Source organism: Panicum virgatum, chromosome 4N (genome assembly GCF_016808335.1).
Source record: "Panicum virgatum strain AP13 chromosome 4N, P.virgatum_v5, whole genome shotgun sequence".
In the NCBI taxonomy this organism is placed as follows: domain Eukaryota; kingdom Viridiplantae; phylum Streptophyta; class Magnoliopsida; order Poales; family Poaceae; genus Panicum; species Panicum virgatum.
In genome coordinates this window covers 42,722,540-42,743,256 of record NC_053148.1, presented here as the reverse complement: position 1 = coordinate 42,743,256, position 20,717 = coordinate 42,722,540, and the positions used below count along the sequence as shown (strand labels likewise).

General features: G+C 50.6%; 1 protein-coding gene, 1 long non-coding RNA gene and 1 pseudogene across 2 annotated transcripts; 2 read left to right on the top strand and 1 right to left on the bottom strand.

The window, feature by feature from the left end:
• Positions 1 to 1,237: 1,237 nt before the first annotated feature.
• LOC120671279 (36.4 kDa proline-rich protein-like) lies at positions 1,238 to 2,621 on the bottom strand. Its single transcript, XM_039951572.1, has 2 exons — positions 1,663 to 2,621; positions 1,238 to 1,562 (listed from the first exon to the last, which is right to left on the bottom strand). The coding sequence occupies exon 1, from the start codon at positions 2,552 to 2,554 to the stop codon at positions 1,697 to 1,699; it is 858 nt and encodes a 285-aa protein (XP_039807506.1). The 5' UTR covers positions 2,555 to 2,621; the 3' UTR covers positions 1,238 to 1,562; positions 1,663 to 1,696.
• Positions 2,622 to 8,875: 6,254 nt separating this feature from the next.
• On the top strand, positions 8,876 to 11,572 carry LOC120668411. The gene is made up of 3 exons (XR_005672430.1): positions 8,876 to 9,751; positions 10,670 to 10,828; positions 11,133 to 11,572. It is a non-coding gene; the product is annotated as an uncharacterized LOC120668411 (long non-coding RNA).
• A 6,960-nt stretch (positions 11,573 to 18,532) lies between these two features.
• On the top strand, positions 18,533 to 20,220 carry LOC120668410 (annotated as a pseudogene).
• The last annotated feature ends 497 nt before the right edge of the window (positions 20,221 to 20,717 follow it).

The window sequence follows — 20,717 nt, the reverse complement described above, 5'->3', positions numbered from 1 at the left end:
CGCAGCTCTTCAGTGCTATGAACAATATTGGTATATAATGCGTTCATGTTTATGTATTCCATGGTGCTATAGAAGTGTTAAAAGACCTTTTCCTCTGTTTGGTCGTGTGCACTTCCACATTGGATTTCCTACCTGCAGCATATACGCGATTGTATGACATTCTTCATTCTTGTTACATCGCTGAATATCTGTCGGATGAAAATATCTGAAGATTAGCCATTTTCTCAAATTTGGATCTGCCTTGAGGATGGTTCCTGAAAGGCCTGCCGGAGTGATCTGGACCGTTGAACCGAGATCCAAAGTTAAGATTCAACAAGCTTTTCTTGACGAAAGCAGGCAAGATTATTGTGCATAAACAGATAGAGAGCCATTCTGTTTATCTTGTGGACCGAGAAGAGCCAATCATCAGCAACCAATTAATTAGCCATGCATGATGCACACTTTCTATGCTCAAAAGACCATGCTCTCTGATTGGTGCTGGTTGGAGGCTTCAACTTTCACATGCCGTCCGGCCGGCGTCCAAAAGCTTGAGGCCGAAGTGTACAAGGTAAGCAGAGAAAGCAGACAGCAGCGACTGTTGCAGTCCACATCGATCGGAACAAGCGGCGATCAGCTGCGAACGTCGCTGTTGGACCGTGCTCGTCTCGCTCGCTCGAGATCGGTCGATGGATCACGGGTGGCGTCGCGCCAAACGACACATGCCCGCGCGTCACTTTTCCGCCTATCATCAGGGCCGGCGTGCCCCCGGTCGGCCGCATTCTGCAGAGTTTTCAGAGGCAGCATGCAGCTCCGGGCCGCCGCCGTCGTCAAACTATTCTCTAGGGTTTCGCGGCCGGCCGGAGAGGTCACTAGCACTAGCTGATGGATCCCCACGCGCGTCGATGCGTCACGTACTCATGTGAGTGAGTGAGTGAGAGAGAGATAGCTCGGACAGATCGAGGCCCCCGGCAACATCTCTGTGGCTGTGCAGTGTCTCACACGCACTGACATCAAAGCCAACCATGTAGATCCAAATTTCCAATTACAAATTCAGATATTCAGACGATTCACATAGTACACGGCAGCGCGTGCAGCACGCAAATCAGCCACCGGCACCTCATGCCGCTCTTTTTTTTTTAATCATCGACCACACGAACTTTGTATTTGTTGTACTCATGCATGATCTCAGTCTGCTCACTTGAGAGTTGAGAGTGCTAGAACTAATTAATAAGTTCCACAAGCAAGCAAGCACAAATCACACGGGAAAACAAGTGCAAAAATTATTGGGGACATGCAAGCTCTTCATCGTCACCTGATGGCAGTAGAAATCAGCCATCAACGACTCTCTCGAATCAAACTGAAACCACACCAACACCAACAATCAAGCTGCCGAGGGCCAGCCAAATTAACTGAAAGTCTGAAACGACTTAACAGGCCGGTTGAGAACTTGAGATCGATCGAACCACAACAGAAAAACAACTAAACACAGCTACCATAGCTAGGAAGAAGCAGACGATGACATCCTCTCATGTCGGTTGATCTCTCTTCAAATTACAGAAGAAACTCACTCCAAAACCCCTGCTCTGCACGTCCAAACAGATCGATCCAGTCAGAGTCAGGCTACCATGCTGTATGTCCCTTGCATGAACTTGCAGATCAGAGAGATTATGCGTAGTGACGTACTGTGCAAGGGTTACTAGCTAGTTGCATTGATCGATCAGACGGTGCAGGTGTAGCCGGGCGGCGGCGTCTTGCCGCAGGTGATGAGGAGCTGGAGCGCCAGGGGCAGGTAGATGTTGATGTTGAGGAGCTTGAGCTTGATGGTGGTGCAGAGGCACACGGCCGCCTCCAGCTCCACCAGGCCCTCCAGCAGCGGGCAGCACTTGTTCACCACGGGGTCGCCGAGCCCGACGTGCACCAGCCCGCCCAGCAGGTCCACGCACGCGCCCAGCTTCAGCGAGTCCGCCGGGCACGTCGGCGACGACGGCGTCGGAGTCGGGGTCGCGGGAGGAGGCGGCGGGCACGGCGTCGAGCTTCCACCGCCGGGAGGGTTCGTCAAGGGCGGGCCGGTGACCGGAGGCGTCGTCGAGGGCGGGCCGGTGATCGGGGGGACCGTGACCGGTGGGCCAGTGACCGGTGGCGTCGTCGTCGGAGGGCCGGTAATCGGTGGTGGGTAGGTCACCGGCGGGCTGATGACGACCGGCGGACGTGTGACCGGCGGGCGCGTGACCGGTGGCCCCACGACCGGCGGGCGCGTGACGGGGCCCTTGGGGGGGCCGACGACCGGCGGACGAGGACGAGTGATCGGCGGGTTGGAGGGGCGGCCCTTGGGCGGGCGCGTCGCCGGCGACGGGTAGGAGGGGCCCTTGGGCGGCTTGGGGTTCTTGGGCTTGGGCGACGGGTGGGAGGGTTTGGTCTTGGGCGGGTGCGACGGCTTGGGCGCCTTGGGCTTGTCGCAGTCGCAGTCGACCTCGTGGTCGGCGGCCGGCAGCGAGAGGATGGGCGTCACGGCGGTGGAGAGCAGAAGCAGCAGCGTGAAGAGGAACGGCGGGAGCTTCTTGCCGCTCGCCGCCATGGCGGCTGCTACTGCTGCTGCTGGTGGTGGTATTAGCTTAGCTAGAGGGTAGGAATGTGCGCTCTAGGGTTTCGAGGTAGTGTGGTTTTATAGAAGAGAGTGAGAGATTGTAAAGGGACGCCCGTGAGTGAGCTATAGGGTATCTAGGTAGGAGTATACTAGTGCAGCTAGTGTTCTGGATGTGTACAAGTGTCGGAGTCAATGACGTAGTCAAGTTACTGTGGGGTGTGGATCGGACTGGAGTAAGACTTGATTTATTTACTGATAGCTCATGTCCTCCTGTGGTGATCAACTGATCACCACGTGGTTGTGTAACAGTTAACACATAGTAACACTGTAACAGTCTAGTAAAAATATAATGCATGTGCATTCAGTTAACCTATCCTCTACTGTACCTATATATAATATATATAATCCATCTGTTTTCAATTTATATAGTGGATGTCAAAAGTCAAATTTGATGAGTTTTGAGAATCATGAATATATAGTTAATCGAACAAACAGACAGTATTTAGTATCAAATAAAGATTTTATAGAGAAACTAATGGTCAAAGTCTACACTTCTATCTATAAAGATTCTTGAAATCCTAATATATATGGCGTATAAAAAATAAGGGTTATGAATTGTGACAGTTATTTTTTGACAAACTTTTTCTGAAGGAACAACGTGGCGGAGCTCGCCCACCTGAACCTTTCATTGCATTATGGTTAGCGTGGTGAGACGCTAAGCAGTTTTACAAAAGCACGAGGCCTTTACAAAAGCGCGCGTGGAGCGTCCGGGAGTCAGCAGGGGGAGACGGGGAGTAGATCGGAAAAGGCTACTATAGGTTACATCAACCAAGTGTCTACACCTGGACGTGAGCGGTGGCGTGCCGAGCCTGCAGCGGGCGCGGCGGACCCGGAGCTGGAGGTGGCCAGCTGAGACGGGGATTTCATGGATTTTTTGTGACGTCCGTTGTAGATCATGCTACTCCTACTGTTCCATACAAACTTACGGTTGGAATCACAAAGCTCATCTAGTCTAGTTGGTTAGAGGAGCTGAGGTATGGTCATCTCCACGAGGTCGCGAGTTCGAATCCTAGTTGGGACGAATTTCCGCCCGTGGGTAAAAAAATCCTCTCACTGTGCTCGCCGTAAGGCTTGGTCCTCACGAACATGGGCCAGGGTTCGGGGATTTTTCTGCGGCCGGGAGAAGCCGTGTTGTGCTTCCTCTTAATGAAAAACGGTGGGGTCCGTTCACCCCTCCGGCCGCGTTTTTTTACGGTTGGAATCGGTATTACAATACGATAAATGGTGACGGTCGGATTGGTATTTTTCCATTTTTATGAAACTAACAAAATTGAATACGGTGAAAATAATTATAAAATTAGTTGTAAATGATAACTTTTATAGTTTTTAAAAAATAGAAATGGTTGGAAATAATATCATATATAATACAGAAAACGGTATGGTCGGTACGGGAACGTACTCCCATCCCACTTTCACCCCCTAGTCGTGTTGAGCAGCCCTCCGGGATGGAGCGGCGGTGCACACAGCGTCATCAACGTACGGCAACCCCATCTCCATCTCGTACCACCGCCACCACCGCGAAAGCGGTCCTTTTATTTTTCACCCAATCTTTTACATCCAGATCAGGGGCGGAGTCAGAAAGTCTTTTTTTCATTATTAGGGGGGGCCAACCATACAAATTTATATAAAAATTTAATCAAAATTTAAATTTATAGTATAAATTTGGGGACCACAGGGGCAGACCTCTGTCCGCCCCCTGTCTCCGCCCCTGATCCAGATCGATGTACAAATTCAGCTGCACAACACATCGAAACCCGAACTTGGATGGAGTAGAGGACCTATCTCGGAACAGAAGAAAATTTCGATAGTAAAAAGTTGGCTGATTTAATAGTATTCTATGAGAGAGAAGAAGCTGGAATAAATTGAAAGGAGACAAGCTGAAAATTTCGAATCCTATCGTGTCATTTCTCCTAGGGACCTGCCTGTCCCCTATCTCGCGAGTCTAGAGAAAGCGCGCGGCAGTCCGGCACGCATCGCGCATGGTACGCAAACCCACAAATCATGCGCGGCTGTTACAGCCGAGTCCTCCGATGTCCGATCCGGTGGGGTGAAGTACAGTACATACACTAGTACAGCACGCGCGCGGCGCGTCGCGGGAGTCCGGAGATGGAGCGAGCTGGCCGGCCAACCGACGCTGCCTTCGTCGGCGTGCGCGGCGCGGCGACGTGCGTGCACGGTGGAAATGGAATGCCCCCCGGCGGAAACCTTCGCCGTACTCGGCCGCGCCGCGCCGATTGGATACGCCGTCCTTCGCCGCCAGTAGATGTCGCCCTTGCCCGTACGTGTAACACCCAGGTATTAATCACCTATAATCAGGATTAATCAAGGGCTTAACTAGTTAATTAGAGATCTAATCCTTCGGGTACAAATCGAGTCACCAATCGACTCAAAACTCGATTTCAAATTCTAGAGCCAGAGGAACCCGGATACTCCGGGTATGATTCCGGAAATTCCGGATTTATCCGGATACTCCGGATATTATTCCGGATACTCCGGACCTGGAATTTTATATCTCATGTTTTGGTCCTTTTGCTGTTCCCAAATGTTATAAACTCTCTCTCATTCTCTCCCGTGCTTTCTCTCACTCTCTCCCGTGCTCTCTCTCACCCCAAACCCTAGAGACCCAAAAACCCTCCCTCTACCCTTGATCCAAGGCCACGGGAGCTTCACTTGGGTGGTGGATCATCTATCCCGCGTGCTCCATCCCTGGACGGCTTGGATTCGAACCCTTGGTGCAAGGAAGAGCTCCCCCCAAGGTAAATAAGCTAGGGTTCGGCAAATCCCGTGTTCTAGGGGGTTTGAATTGATTTCCTCCGGTCAATCATCTTCTTAAGGATCAATCTACTAGGGTCTATGTGGGATTCGATTTTTGTGGATTGGTTTTGCTAGAAATCACAATTTCAGTTTTGGGGCGAAAAATGCTGTCGGGCCCGGAGACTCCGGGTATAAGCCCGGAAACTCCGGGTTTTGAAAACTCCGGGCGAAACTCCGGGTATAGCCCCGGAAACTCCGGATTTGGAAATCCGGATATTCCGGATTTAAATCCGGATATTCCGGTTTTTCAGAGTTATGAACGTCGGGTTGTGTGGTTAGTAGTATTTGTAATCGGTTAGGGTCTATTTCAAAGTTTCAAATTATATTGCATACATTCTCATATCATATGCATACGTATAGACGCCGCCGCTGAAGGAGTCATATACGAGGTGGTTGCGGAGCCACAGGAGCCGCAGGGGCAAGCCCCGCAGCAGGAGGATCGTGGGGAGCAAGTCCAAGGCCCATCTCAACCTAGCACTGAGCCGTAGACTCAAGGCAAGCCCCGGTGCACATCCTATTATTTTAAGTTATGACACCTATATATATTTTTAATACTTGTGCATTAAGTTCAGGAATTATTTGGAACCCTAGTTGCATGATCCCTAGGATTCCCTGAGATATACTAGTACGTATAGGACGATAGAAGTGCTATGCTTAATGTTTCCGGTAGAAGACGAGTGGTCTCCTGCACTCGCGAGATATAGGATGTCTAGAAGTCGAGTAATTTCCGGTTACTCGCGAGATATAAGATGTATTCATATTCCAGTACTTGAGTTGTGAGTTTGATATTGAATGAATGGAGAATTTAGACCGGACGGGAAATGATGAGGAGACATAGGTATGGCAGCAGGACAGGGTTTCTGGGTGTCTTAGTCCCGTCTGTGTCGGTTAAGGACCGGTCGTTGTGGCAGTGCTGATCGGGGATTGAATTTGTACTAACCGCATGCCGGGAGTAGGAGGTAGTCGAAACCGGTAAGCCTAGTACTGCCTTGCTTCGAAAGTACAGGACTCCATCTCACCTCCTGGGGTAGTCGAGTAGTCGCAGAGAATTGGGGATGCATGTATTACTTTTGGTGGTCTCATGTTGAGCTCGGCTGACCATATGATGGTGGGGCGGTCCTGTAGTTCGAGGCGGGGAGGGGAAGGGTTGGTGCGTGTGGTCCGACGGGGCTTACACGTGCCGTGTTGGTTAGGTCCACCTTGCAAGGTTAAATCAGATCGATTCGCCGTGTCTCGCGGTTATGAGGGCCTTGGTCTCTTTGTCACACCGTAGCAAAAATATAGAATGTGAGTTATGTATGTTTAAAAAAATATTGATCTCATTGAATTATTTTGCTTGCATCACCATGATTGCTATAGTAGGTCTATGCAAATATTAGATGAGGGTTAATTTATATAGAATCTGAAGCTAAAATAATGAAAGTAAGGAATTACTTTAGTTGCTTTTTCTGCAAAATAAACCACCAGCCAAATGCCTTGCATGTCTAGATATGTGGGCTAAGTTATACCCACTGGTCGGGTAAGTCTTGCTGAGTATTAGTATACTCAGGGTTTGTTGTTTACCCTGTTTCAGGCATAGAAGCTAACTAGGTCTCACATCGGTGGGCTCAATGTGGCGCCCCGTCCTCCTGTCTTGGTAGTCCTCGGCTTATTTAGTTCGTTATGTTTATTTTCATGTAAAAATGCTCTGTAAGTTAGATTCTCGTCCACTGCTATCATTTCATTTGTAAATTTTAAATTTAAGCTGCTTTGTAAAAGTCTTAATATTATTTACTATTTTGTAAGATTTTATCGTGTTGGTACCTTCTGCGCTCGCCTTCGTGCGAGACTTCTGGTGTGTTTCGATCGGCCTGTGGGTTGGAAACAGCCTGTCAAGTTACACTTAATTAAGCTAATGCGCCAAATGATGGCGGTTACGCTTAATTAAGCGTTTTAACTCGGCGGGTCTGTCACAGTACGTACGACAAGCTCGTGGTTAGTGGGGATACATGCATGCCATGTCGCCAGCGCCACCACCCCTGACCGGCCGGCGCGCGCGCGGGGGAGACGACGACGTACGCACGCCGCAGCAGCTTCGCGGCGGCCATCATGCACATGCACTGCACTTGCGGCGCCAGCCGGAGCCGGCCAGCTCGCGTCCGTGAGGGGCTGTGGGCCGGGTGCGCGTACGGGACGTGGCGTCTTTGCGACTCGTGAACCCGGCGGCGCGGGCCACGCCCGGCCCTGTCCTCACCGACGTGCGGACGCCTGCTACTGCTACTGCTACTGCTAGCTGGCCGCCGGCGCTATCTTTTTCCCTCCTCAGCTCCGATCGTCCGGACCTCTTGCGTGCCATGGCGGCTGGCCAGCTGCCCAGCGCTGCCTGCCTTCTTGTCGCCTTGTTCATTCCGGCTGGTCTCTCGCGCAAGTCTATGGGCCGGGCGTCCGATTGGACGAGAGCGGTTTTGCTTAGGGACGACGCGGGCGGCCGCGCGCGCCTCACCGCATGCCCTACCGATTTGAGTTTGATGAGGTGGTAGAGATTGCAGTGTGCGATGTCCTAACTCTATCCGCGGTTCAAATGAGCAAAATCTTTTTGCGACCGTGTGAATGCCGATAGATTCGAATACATAAATCTTCACTTCTTATTTGTGTTTTTGAGAAATTGGTGTTTTTGCCCCTACAATTGTAATTTTTCCCTTCCATTTTGCAATTTTATGATTTTACCCTTACTATTTACAAACCAACACGATTTCACCCATGTTGGCAAAATCGCATCGACTACGAACAAAGTCGCGTTGGCTTGTGAATAGTAAAGGCAAAATCATAATGTAAAAAAACAAAGACAAAATTACAATAGCGCTGTAAAGTAGGGACAAAAATAAAAAATGCCCCTTGTGTGTTTAGCAAGCGTACACAATCGAGCATGCATCTCCCGTTGCATCGGATAACTTCTATAAAAATTGCAAGCTAGTAACATAAAACAAGAGATTGTTACCAAAATTAGATTCGGGTTTGGTAAAATAATCTCGCTGTCCCTGCTGAGCTGCATATGCATGTTTAACAATTTGGTCACATTAGGCGATGGGGTATAGTCGTATTTGGATGTTTGCGTGGAAGTCCACGGTTTGTATCGATGATGGGCTGCGCCTAAAAAAAAAAGCCTCTTGTTCTCGTCCAGCTAAATAGCAATAGTGGCGTGCGGTGCATGTGCCTTCGCCCTTGCTTGGTGTGTCCCAATTCCGCGTACAGAGAGAGGTCTTTCAGAGATGTGCATGCGAGCTGTGTTTTTTTGTCATGAGATGCCTGTCTCTACTCTCTACCCATCATGCATCCTCATGCATCGTCGCTCCTAGTGACAGAACCGTGTGAGATTCACAAGTGACAGGGACAAACTTTATTCATTGCCTGGATACAGAGTGTGATGTCGCGTTGTGCAACTTGCTTGCCAATTGGATGCTCACATGAGAAACTAAGATAGTGCTACTTTGCAGAAATAACACGCGCGCGGGGGCACACAGAGAGAGTTTAAAGTAGCGAACCGCTCCAATACTCCTTACTGGAGTAATCAACTTCGCGCTGCCGTGCGCATCGCCGTACACATTTGTTTGGTTTAGAATTACATATCTGTGCGTACAAGCCTCTCTTGTAACTCTCCAGTCCAAATAGTCATGTGTGCAAGTAATTCTGAGGGATGTGAGTACCTTCTCCTGGCTGTGATGGGTGAATTGTCAACCGTGCGGTGTGATTGTGTGGTTGGTCTTTGGTTGTAGGTACACGGGCGTCGAGTGTCGACGGAGAGCTGCCGTGGAGTGCTGTGGCCGATGGACCGTGCGGTGGACGGCGGTGAAGGGCAGCCGGGACCAGAGCTCGGGCCGGGCAGCAGCTGTGGTGTCCACTCTTGAATCGAGGGCGCAAGCACCGGTGGATGGTGGGTTTCTTGGTTTGCGCCACAAAACCAAGGTGGCGGACGGCGATTGAGGACGTCAAGTCGTGGAGGCACGGGCGTCGGTCTCGGGGCTGACGGAGGAACGGGCGTCGACGGCGTCTAGGGCTTCGCTGCGGGCGAGGAGGTGACGGGCGTCGGGCGGCGTCTAGGGCCGTTAGAAGGCCGAGGCTGGCCCTGGTTGTATCCAATCACGCCACCTCCCTCGAGCTCGTCCAACACGCCGCCTCCGTCAGGGCTCCCGCCGGCGTCCAACAAGCCGCCTCCCTGGGGGCTCTCGCCGGCCTTCTGCAGCACGCACGCCGCAGTCCGGGCTCCCGCCGGCCTCCTCCAGCACGACGCTTCCCTCAGAGCTCCAGCCTCCTCAGGACTTCCGCAGAGGTGACTAGGTGAGGATCCCCTGCCTGGTGCCAATTTGTACATACTGAAATGCTCATCATCAACAAAGCCTTTTAGTCACTTTGTTGCAGTCTCATTTGTAGATAATGAAATGTCAAATTTGTTGCAGCAATACGATGCAAATTAGTGCTTCTGTTACTGAAAAGCATAGTAGTCTTGCAAATTTGTTGAACTCTCTAGATGGTGATTCATTGTTGTAACCTTTAGTGTTTTGTAGCTCTTAAATCACTCAGGTTGTTCTTTTAGACTAATTACTAAAATTAATTGCATATTGCATATGGAACAATATTTATTTGTCAAACTTTAAAAGTATTGCCATCATTGCCTTCAGATCATTGTAATGAAACAAAAGAGTCAGCCTCAGGGGTATATAGGTGATTTTACATCCAGGATAGATAATCTACCAGAAATAATCAGAATAGCCAAACACCCAGCTTATTTAGACAGCCAATTCTCCACAGCACGGCTTATTAGATAATCCTGCTCAGCTTTTAAGTGAGTCTTAGAAAAGCTCAAACAAACATGGCCATAGAGCCACCGCAAACCGTCGCCAGCTTGAAGTAGGAGATGTGTTTGTGGAGACATCACTCTGTATGTGCACACCGGCTTCTATGGCCGCCTGATCCCTCTGTTCATTGATGGATCTACCTCGCAGTGAAGAGCCCTTGGACATCCTCCTCTCCACTGGGTCAGCAGGTGGGGACTCTGCAGTTTTTACCCGTGATCTAATGAGTTTTCTTCCGAATACTCTCAGCCTGTAGAATGTCGATGCCCATACCTGTGGTCCCTGTGATTTGTTTATTATCGTCCTAGAACATTCAGATACTTATATTACTAGAATTTGGTTATTTTGTACTTAATTGTTTGTAGCATTATGTACCAAATTTTGTTTTGGGATTTTTGGCTAGGCCTACCCTGAGTTTAGATCCTGGGTCCGCCACTGCAACATGAGGCTCAACAAGGTGGAAGTGAATCTTAAAGTAACGGCTGCTGGAAGCGGCTCCTCGGCAGCAGAATCAGGCTAAGCTTCTCCATGTATGCAAGCACAGTTAACACAGATTTCTTAGGTAGCTAAATTTCCGTCCTGCATTGGTAAATGTTGGACTATTGTCTTTCTGAACTTTCTTTAACGGAAGAGAAGAAATTGCCTCATTCTGGTTTTATTTCAGTATCAATATGTCGTAAATAAATCTTAATTACTTTGAATCAACTGTCCCCAGCCTCTGCACATTTGTGTGGGTAAGGCTTGGGGTTTAAAAACAACCCTCCCCGGACCCCGCACAGTGCGGGAAGCTTACGGTACTGGGTACGCCCTTTTTTACTTTGAATCAACTGTGTGCTACTCCACTGACAGCCTCCATTTAAATGCAGTATGTAACTACAGCCAGGGAACTTTTGGAGCAGCTAGGGGCAGAAACCACACCGGAAGGAATATCAAGTTATGCTTTCTGCAATGGCATCTCATTGAGAACTTTTTGGAACACTTCAGTGATAAGCCGGCTGCATGTGACCCAGTTAATGTTTGTTGAGAATCCATAATTTTAGGGGGAAATGGAAAAACCAGCTGATAGCACCAAACAAAAACATCAAAATTTGTTGTGTGTGTAAAACATTTTATATAGGTCTCAACATCGGTCTTGTGGGTGCATCATTATCACTACCATTTTTTTTAACATCTGCCTTAGAATCTCTGGGTAGTACTGGCTACGAGTTAATGACTACAGTCCTGCCATTTTTCTTTGTCTGACAGTGTATTCCAATATTTTGTTGAGACTTTCTAATGCATTTAGATTATGATACTACAAGGTGGCGAAAAATGAAAAAAAAGGGCAAGAATGAGGAATTTTGAACTCATGATTAATTGATTATTAGAACACCTTTAGACACAATTGGCTGGCTACGTGCTTCCAGAAAATCCCTTCTTGTCTCATGGTGGACGCCTTGAGTTGCCATTTCATAAATGCATAGTTTCTCTTTCCGATTCACTGAAAACCTGTACATGAAATCTGGATATTACTTCTATTAAGATATATGCTCCACCCATCACCTTTCAACACCCATAAACGTTCATGGTTATAAATTTCCATTATGAATGCCTTTTTCATGAATAATTGGTTCAGTTGCATTGCATTATTAATTGGTTCACCATAGCAATCATTTCACTATGTAAAAAACTTACCATTTGCTGCTTATGTTATATTTTTCCACTATCTGAGGAATATGTTTTAATGGATTTTTGTTACTGTCGTGGTGTGCAAACCCACAGCCGGGTGGCGTAATGCACCCGCCTAAGCCTAGAGGGTGAGTACTCGGGGGTTAGCTAGGACTAGTTCTATCTCGCTGGAAGAACACGATGAACACAGCAGGTTTAGAGTGGTTCGGGCCGCCGGAGCGTAATACCCTACGTCCACTGTGTGTTGTATTGTTTGTGTTCCCTTCGTCTCGAGCGAGTCTGAGAGCTTGAGAGCTTGAGAGCTTGCGAGCGTCTCCCTTTTATATCTCAAGGGAGGCGTGTACATGGCCGTTGGGTCTCCGACAGGTGTGTCCAATCGATGTAGTATAAAATAACATACTGTTCATACATTATGGCGTTGCAGGTGAAGGAGATCTCATTCCTGGATTTCCTTGCCTGCCTGTGGGATTCCTCCGTCCAGCATATCCATGCCCTGTCTTGTTTAAACGGCGCCAGGGTGTAGCTTGCGGCGTTGCCTGCAGCATAGCTGAATGAGCCGTGTAGCTTGCGGCGTAGGCGGTATGATGGAAAAGTGTCGTGCCGTCGTATCCAATTAATGTGGCAGACGGGCTCTGCGTGGATGTGGCGCAGGCGGCTGCACTGTGTACCTCGGTAATACGCGGTCTACAGTGAGACCTGACAAGAGTTGTAAGTCCGCGCGGGGGTTAGAAAGGGAAAAGATCGAGAATCGAAATGCAAAATAAAATTTGACACAAAGACATAACTGGGAGCAAATCTTTCCTTTGCAACTTGATATACATGGCTTGCGCGATGGATGCCAGAGGCCGGGTTTATGAGGGCGGACCTCTACCGCTCTGGGTCGCGCGTTAATGCTAGCCGACGGTGCGATGGATGCCAGAGGCCGGGTTTACGAGGACGGACCACCACCGCTCTGGGCCGCACGCTAATTCTATCTTATTACAAAGGAAAAATTCATTTCCCTGCTCTGCCTAAGTGTAAAATTTACGTAGATGTTCTATATTCCATGGGTTGGGAAGCGGCACCCCATCTTCTGTGGCAAGGCGAACGCACCCGGGTCGGCATACTTCTGTAATCTTGAAGGGCCCCTCCCAGCTGGGGGAGAGTTTGTGGAGCCCTGCTCGGATCAGGATCCACCTCAGGACGAGGTCGCCAGTCCGGAGCGCCCTATTGTGCACGAACCGTTGATGATAGCGCCTGAGCGCCTGGTTGTAGCGTGCATTTCGGATTGCTGCTCGCCACTTTCGTTCGTCAACGAAGTCCACATCGTCAGACCACAGTTGTTCCTGCATGGATTCGTCAAAAGCCTGGACCCGTGGTGTGCCCAGGTGAATTTCTGGGGGAAGGCATGCTTCAGCCCCGTAGACCAGGAAGAATGGGGTCTCCCCGGTGGCTCGGCTGGGTGTGGTCCGGTTGCCCCATAGCACGCACGGAAGCTCATCAACCCATTTGGCACCATGCTTCTTCAAGCAGTTGTAGGTGCGGGGTCTTGAGTCCCCTGAGGATTTCTGCATTCACTCTCTCGACCTGTCCATTGCTGCGGGGATGTGCCACGGACGCAAAGCATAGCTGGATGCCGATGTCCTCGCAGTACTCTTGGAAGAGTCTAATTTTGAATTGGGACCCGTTGTCTGCGATGATGCGGTTTGGGACGCCAAATCTACACACAATGGACTTGAGGAATGCGACTGCTGATTTTTTAGTGATGTTCACCACAGGGGTAACCTCCGGCCATTTTGTGAATTTGTCAATGGCGATGTAGAGGAACCAGTACCCGCCGACGGCCCGGGGGAACGGCCCCAGGATATCCACGCCCCATACGGCGAATGTCCATGAGGGCGGGATCATTTGCAGAGCTTGAGCCGGTGTGTGTATTTGCTTTGCATGGAACTGGCATGTTTGCAGGACTTTACCAGCTCAGCCGCATCCTGGAGCGCTGTCGGCCAGTGTAGCCATGCCGAAAGGCCTTACCAACAAGCGTGCGAGATGAGGAATGACTTCCACACTCGCCTCCATGGATCTCTGCGAGCAACTCACGGCCCTCTCCCTGGGAAATGCACCGCATGAGGATACCATTGGCGCCACAGCGGTAGAGATCCCCTTCTACCACCGCGTAGCGTTTAGCCAATCGTACTATGCGCTCAGCGGACGCATCGTCATCAGGAAGGATATTGTCTTTCAGGTAGTCCCGGATCTCGGAGATCCATGCATCGGGAGCTCCCTGAGCATGTGGGGTGGCTCTATGAGGTCTCCAGGATCCTCAACAAAGCACACAACCCAGGGCGGGCACCACAGGTGGAATGCCGCCGGGACCGCTAGGTTCGAGGTGCTAGCTTGATCCCCTTCACACAGTTCGGCAGGCTGGGCGGTAGGTCTCAGCAACCGTCTTTCGAAGACGCCCTCAGGCACGGATGCCCAGGTAGATGCTCTCGCGGAGAGATCATCTGCTGCTGAGTTGAGTTCGCGGGGAACATGTTGCAGTTCCAAGGCGTCAAAGTCCTTCTCGAGCTTCCTCACGTGGATGAGGTATGCCGCGGGCTGGGGATTGTTGCAGCTGCAATCCCCTCGGACCTGCTTGATGATTAGCTGAGAATCTCCCTTCACCAAAAGCTGTCGGACCCCCAGAGACAGGTCTTGTGTCAGGTCAAAGATCAGAGCTTCGTACTCCGCCATGTTGTTGGTGGCCTTGAACTTAAGGTGCACCATGTACTTCAGCTGATCTCTGTTTGGGTCAATGAGGACCACACCAGCTCCAGCCCACTTCTTGCGGACGGACCCGTCGAAGAAGAGTGTCCAGTGGGGCTCGGTAAAGACTGGTGTCCTGATTTCCGGCTCCGGGGGTCCGGCGTTGAGGTCCGGACCCCCAGAATTTCTTGGGGAAGGAGTCCATTCCACTATGAAATCAGCCAGGATTTGGCTCTTAACTGCATGGCGGGGCTGGAAGTCCAGCTGGAACTCAGCCAACTCTGCTGCCCACTTGGCGATGTTGCCCGTGGCGTTGGAGTTGTGCAGGATCGCTCTTAGCGGATAAGAGGTCACTACGACAACTCGGTGTGCCTGAAAGTAGTGGCGCAGTTTCCTGGACGCAATAAGTATGGCATAGATAAGCTTATGCGTCTCAAGATACCTGGCCTTTGCCTCGTGGAGGACTTCGCTGACGTAGTAAACTGACTTTTGGATGGTCCGGACCCTGGCGACCGGGTCCGGCTCGCCCTTATCCACCATGTCAGGTCCTTGGGCCCCCAGCAGTTCTGGGTTCCCACTGGGACGAGGCTCCTCCGGACCCCCTTGTCCGGGGTTCGGACCTTCAGACAGAGGAGTGGCTGCCGCACCCCCATGTCCGGGGTCCGTCTCACCATCCTTGGCCGGGGAGACCCTGGTGTCCCCCTGGCGAGCTTGCTCCGCCCTCTCGGCAACCAGCACCATGCTGACCGCCTCTGCAGACGCAGCAAGATACAAAAACAACGTTTCACCTGGCTCTGGAGCCACCAATACTGGCAGTGAGGTGAGGTGCTGCTTCAGCTCCTGGAAGGCTTGTTCAGCCTCTTCAGTCCAAGAGAATGGACCGGACCTCCTCAATTGCTTGAAGAAGGGGAGGGCCATCTCAGCCAGCCTCGAAATGAAGCGGTTAAGAGCGGCCAGTGATCCAGTAAGTTTCTGGACGTCCTTGATGCGGCCGGGAGGCCTCATCGCTTCGATTGCCTTGATCTTGGCTGGGTTTGCCTCGATGCCTTGATGTGAGACCAGGAAACCCAGCAGCTTCCCTGCCGAGACGCCGAAGATGCACTTCTCGGGATTCAGCTTCGTGCGCGTGGCGCGCAGCCGGTCGAAGACGAGGGACAGGTCCTCAACTAGTGTTGACCCTACCCCAACTAGTGTTGACCCTACCTTAGTCTTGACCACAATGTCATCAACATACAACTCAACAATATCTCTAATTAGATTACAGAAAGTTTTGTTCATAGCTCGTACAAATGTGGGTAAGGCATTCCTTAGACCATATGGCATGACAATATAGCAATAAAATCCATCCACTGTTACAAAAGCAGTATGTTTTCTATCCTCTCTAGACATCTGAATCTGGTGGAAACCAGAGTACGCATCTAGGAAAGACAAAAGGTCGCACCCGGAGGTGGAGTCCACGATCTGATCGATACGTGGAAGAGGATAGGGGTCTCTAGGACATGCCTTGTTGAGGCTGGTGTAGTCGATGCACATCCGAAGCTTCCCGTTGGCCTTTGGGACGACGACTGGATTGGCCAACCACTCGGGGTGGTGGACCTCTTCGATGAAGCCAGCGTGCAGCAGCTTGCGGACTTCTTCACGGATGAAGTTCTGCCGCTCCACGGACTGCTTCCGAGGCTTCTGGCGTACCGGCGTGGCGTCGGGGTAGATCCTCAGATTGTGCTCGATCACTTCCCTGGGGATCCCGGGCATCTGTGACGGTTCCCAGGCGAACACGTCCACATTTGCCCGGAGGAAAGTGATGAGCGCGTCTTCCTATTTCGCCTCCAGGTTTCCCGCGATGCGGGTGGTCCTGGAGGAGTCCGCTCCGATCTGCACCGTCTTCACGGGAACGTCGTCCGGATCAGACGGCTGAACCTTAGGTGCCTTTGCAGGCGCCCTGGCTTGCGAGGTGGATGGGTCCTCCTCGGAACGTGCAGCCTCTGCCGCCAGAGCATGCAGTCTCTCAACTGCAGCGACGGCAGCAGTGCGGTCACCCCGCACGGTGAGGACACCGGCAGGGGAAGGCATCTTCAGGACCAAATACCCGTAATGGGCAATGGCCATGAAGCGGTAGAGAGCCGGCCTGCCAATGATGGCATTGAGCGGGAGGTTTACCTCCGCAACATCGAACTGGACGCTCTCTGTGCGGAAGTTCTCCTCGGTCCCGAACGTGACCGGCAAGGTGATGCTCCCCAGAGGGAACACCGGATGTGGGCCCACTCCGGAGAATGGGCGAGAGGGAGTCAGCTTGGACTCCGGGATCTGCAACTGCTTGAACACTGCATAGCTGATGACGTTGAGGCCAGCCCCACCGTCTATCAGCACGTGATAGAGCCTGATGTTGGCTATGACAGGGGCGGTGACTAGAGGTAGTACACCAGCCTCGACCATATTCTCCGGGCAGTCGGATGGCCCGAAAGAGATGGTGGTGTTCATCCACCTGTGGTGCGGCGCCGCCTTCGGGACCCCCGGCTTCACCGAAAGGACCTCTCGGCGAAGGGTCTTCACGTCCCGCCGGGAGACAAGCTCCTAGCTTTTGCCGTACATTACGTACAGCTTCTTGCGGCGCTCCTCGTTGTCGGAGTCGGTCGTTGCCCAGTCCTTGCAGAACTGGGGGAGGCCTGAGCCAGATGGAGGAGACGGTCAACGTCGTCCCGCCACTGCCTCAGGGCGCCTGGCGAGGCTGCAGCAGCCAGAGGGTTGCGAAGCAACTCCCTAGCTGCCGCCAGCACTCCGCCGCTCGCAGCTTGTCAGGCTGCCCTTGACGGGCGCCCTGACTCTTGCTCCACGGGCACGGTTGCCCTTGGCGCAGGAAGGCGAGAGGCGTGTGGCGCGGATGACGCCACACCCTCCATCATCTCCACGTCGTTGTCGTGGTGGGAGTGCTCAGCCACCCGATCCATGGAGACGAGTAAGAAATGAACTAAAACCAGCTAAATGCCCCTACCTGACGCGCCAAATATGGTGGTGTGCAAACCCACAGCCGGGTGGCGTAATGCACCCGCCTAAGCCCAGAGGGTGAGTACTCGGGGGTTAGCTAGGACTAGTTCTATCTCGCTGGAAGAACACGATGAACACAGCAGGTTTAGAGTGGTTCGGGCCGCCGGAGCGTAATACCCTACGTCCACTGTGTGTTGTATTGATTGTGTTCCCTTCGTCTCGAGCGAGTCTGAGAGAGTCTGAGAGCTTGAGAGCTTGCGAGCGTCTCCCTTTTATATCTCAAGGGAGGCGCGTACATGGTCATTGGGTCCCCGACAGGTGGGCCCAATCGATGTAGTATAAAATAACATACTATTCATACATTATGGCGTTGCAGGCGAAAGAGATCTCATTCCTGGATTTTCTTGCCTGCCCGTGAGATTTCTCCGTCCAGCATATCCATGCCCTGTCTTGTCGAAACAGCGCCAGGGTGTAGCTTGCGGCGTTGCCTGCAGCATAGCTGAACGGGCCGTGTAACTTGCGGCGTAGGCGGTATGATGGAAAAATGTCGTGCCGTCGTATCCAATTAATGCGACAGACGGGCTCTGCGTGGATACGGCGCAGGCAACTGCACTGTGTACCTCGGTAATACGCGGTGTACAGTGAGACCTGACAAAGGCTGTTGGCTCGGAGCTTCCCCTCCTCAGGGACACGTGGCGTCACCGCACCCATCCCAGAGCGGGGAGCGGGTCCGGGGCCGTTGGCCCGGTGAGGAAAGAGCCTGACCCGTGGGGCCTGGCTGCTCCGCCCCTCATGGCGTAGTTACGGATGACTACGCGAGTCCTGACTTGCTGCAGTAGAAGTGGGTATCCCTGCTACAGCGTACCGACAGTTACCATTTCAGTGTTTCAAAAGCTAAGCTTTCCGAGTATTCAGAAAAGATTGAAGCACTTGCTGCTTCAGTGGTACGTCATTGTTGTGTTGATTCATATCCCGCCCATCCTTTCTGCCCCACAATTATGCTTAATTCATGCATATTCTTCATAGAAAACAAATGTATCACCCCTCATGATGTTTTCAACTTTTTTTTGTCTGAATCTTTATCTAATATAGTTTTTAAATATACTTATTATTACTATATTACTGTTGGTGCAGCCTGATGAGAAACCGGTTGTTGAAAACAGAGAAGAAGAAATCTCTTATGAAAACACTAAGGTGGAAAGCCCGATATCTTTATCATCAGGATTGCGAAGGAGACCAGCGTATGTTCAATTTGGTCCCCTTTTGCTGGTTTCCATTCCTTACTGTTACAACCACTGAACTAGCTGGTGCAACTAAATAGAGCTCCTGTCGAGGTTGGACCAAGCCATCAGGAGAGAAAAGGAGATATGGGAGCACTTATCAAATTGGATGCAGAAGCTCAGGCTCGCATTGAGAAGCACAGGTATGCTACTTTTCAAAGATTCTTTCCTATCTCGGTCTCCAGCTCAATGCCGATCTTATCCACAGTTTTTATATAGCACACAAGAAACCCGCTACAGGGTCCATTCATTTACTGAGTTAACCGAGATGCTGGTTGGAAGCCATACTCTGTGCATGAGTTTGAGCTTCCTTTTTCCCAAACTTTCTAAAAGTTATGCATGAAAACTTTGAGGCTTGCACAAAATACAATATGCTGGCTGTTCTCTTAGTGTTACTGGATCTTACTGCACAGGAAGCTGCAAGAAGATTTGACTGATGAAATGGTTGAGTTAGCACGCCAGCTGAAGGAAAGTAGCCTTATGATGAACCAATCCGTGCAAGAGACAGAGAAGGTATGCTTCTTTCGTTTAGTCTTTTATAGCGTTCTATTGAGTTGACTACGGAAGTGGGTTTCATATGGATGAATTATTTGTATCAATACTGCAACGAAGACCTCCATTTGGGTGCCTGCCGTTGACTTTCACTTGTTTGCTGATGCAGATCCTTGATTCCACTGAGAGGGCCGTGGAGCATAGCTTGGCGAGCACTGGGCGCGCGACCTCACGAGCGGCTTAGGTCTACTCGATCACTTCCAAGACGACGTGCTTCCAGTGGCTGCTCATCCTTGTGGTGACGTGCATGTTCGTTATGGTGGTTCTGCTTATACGGATCACTTGAGACGACCTCAGCTGTCACTTGCATTCTTGCTGTAGTCGGCAATCTTTGGGATGGAAGGTCTCACAACCATGGAACATTTGAATTACAAATTGCGAGCACAAGCTTGCGAAGCCTAGACTAACTTGAGTCTGGTGCTGCGTAGGCGTAATGGTGCCGCCGTGGTTTGCTGCTGTCTTTGTATTGGTATTGGCATTGGCATTCGTGCATGTATGTGTTCGCATCGATCATAATCTGCACCATGCTCTCGGCTCTGGAGTCTCCGACGACCCATAATGTGCGGCGGCTTCCAGATCCAAGTTGTCCATTTTGTGCCGGTGGGTGGCCATGTCAGTCGTCCAAGAAAATGTACAGTCCATTCCTGGCCAACCTCGGTACTGTAGCAAGTATTTTAGTAGAGATGACTGGAACAAGTTGAAACTGCGATTCAGCAATCACGAATTGAAGTAAACGGCGTTTCTTGTAGCCTGTAGGGTAGCGACGACTGCATGTCTACTGGCTTAAATTAATTACAGTCGCGTTACTTGCTATGTATGATCACTTCCTCCGTATCAAAATATTTGTCGCTGTTGACTTTTAATCACAAATTAATGCATGAATTATCTAAAATTTTTGTGCAAATATAAAAAACATAAGTCATATTTAAAATGGCTTTGATAATGAAGTGAGCTATATATAAGACATGAAATTTATAATTTTTTAAATAAGATGAACGATCAAATTTTTGACACGGTGATAAGTATTTTGATACGGAGGGAGTAGTAGTTTACTTGTTATAGTATACCACCACCGGTCATTAAATTGCCCACATCCTGCAGCCTGAACGTTCAAATATATTTCGTGATAATCAAACTTCATATGAATATACAAAGTTGCCGGAACCCTGTTTTTTGGGTTCAGAACTTAGGAGTCTTCAGATATTTTCACATATCATGTCCATTTTCACACATTCTTCTGTAGCA

What these genes read in the sequence shown, in the direction of transcription:
- LOC120671279 (XM_039951572.1), bottom strand. Translation starts at nt 2,554, where the DNA reads ATGGCGGCGAGCGGCAAGAAGCTCCCGCCGTTCCTCTTCACGCTGCTG.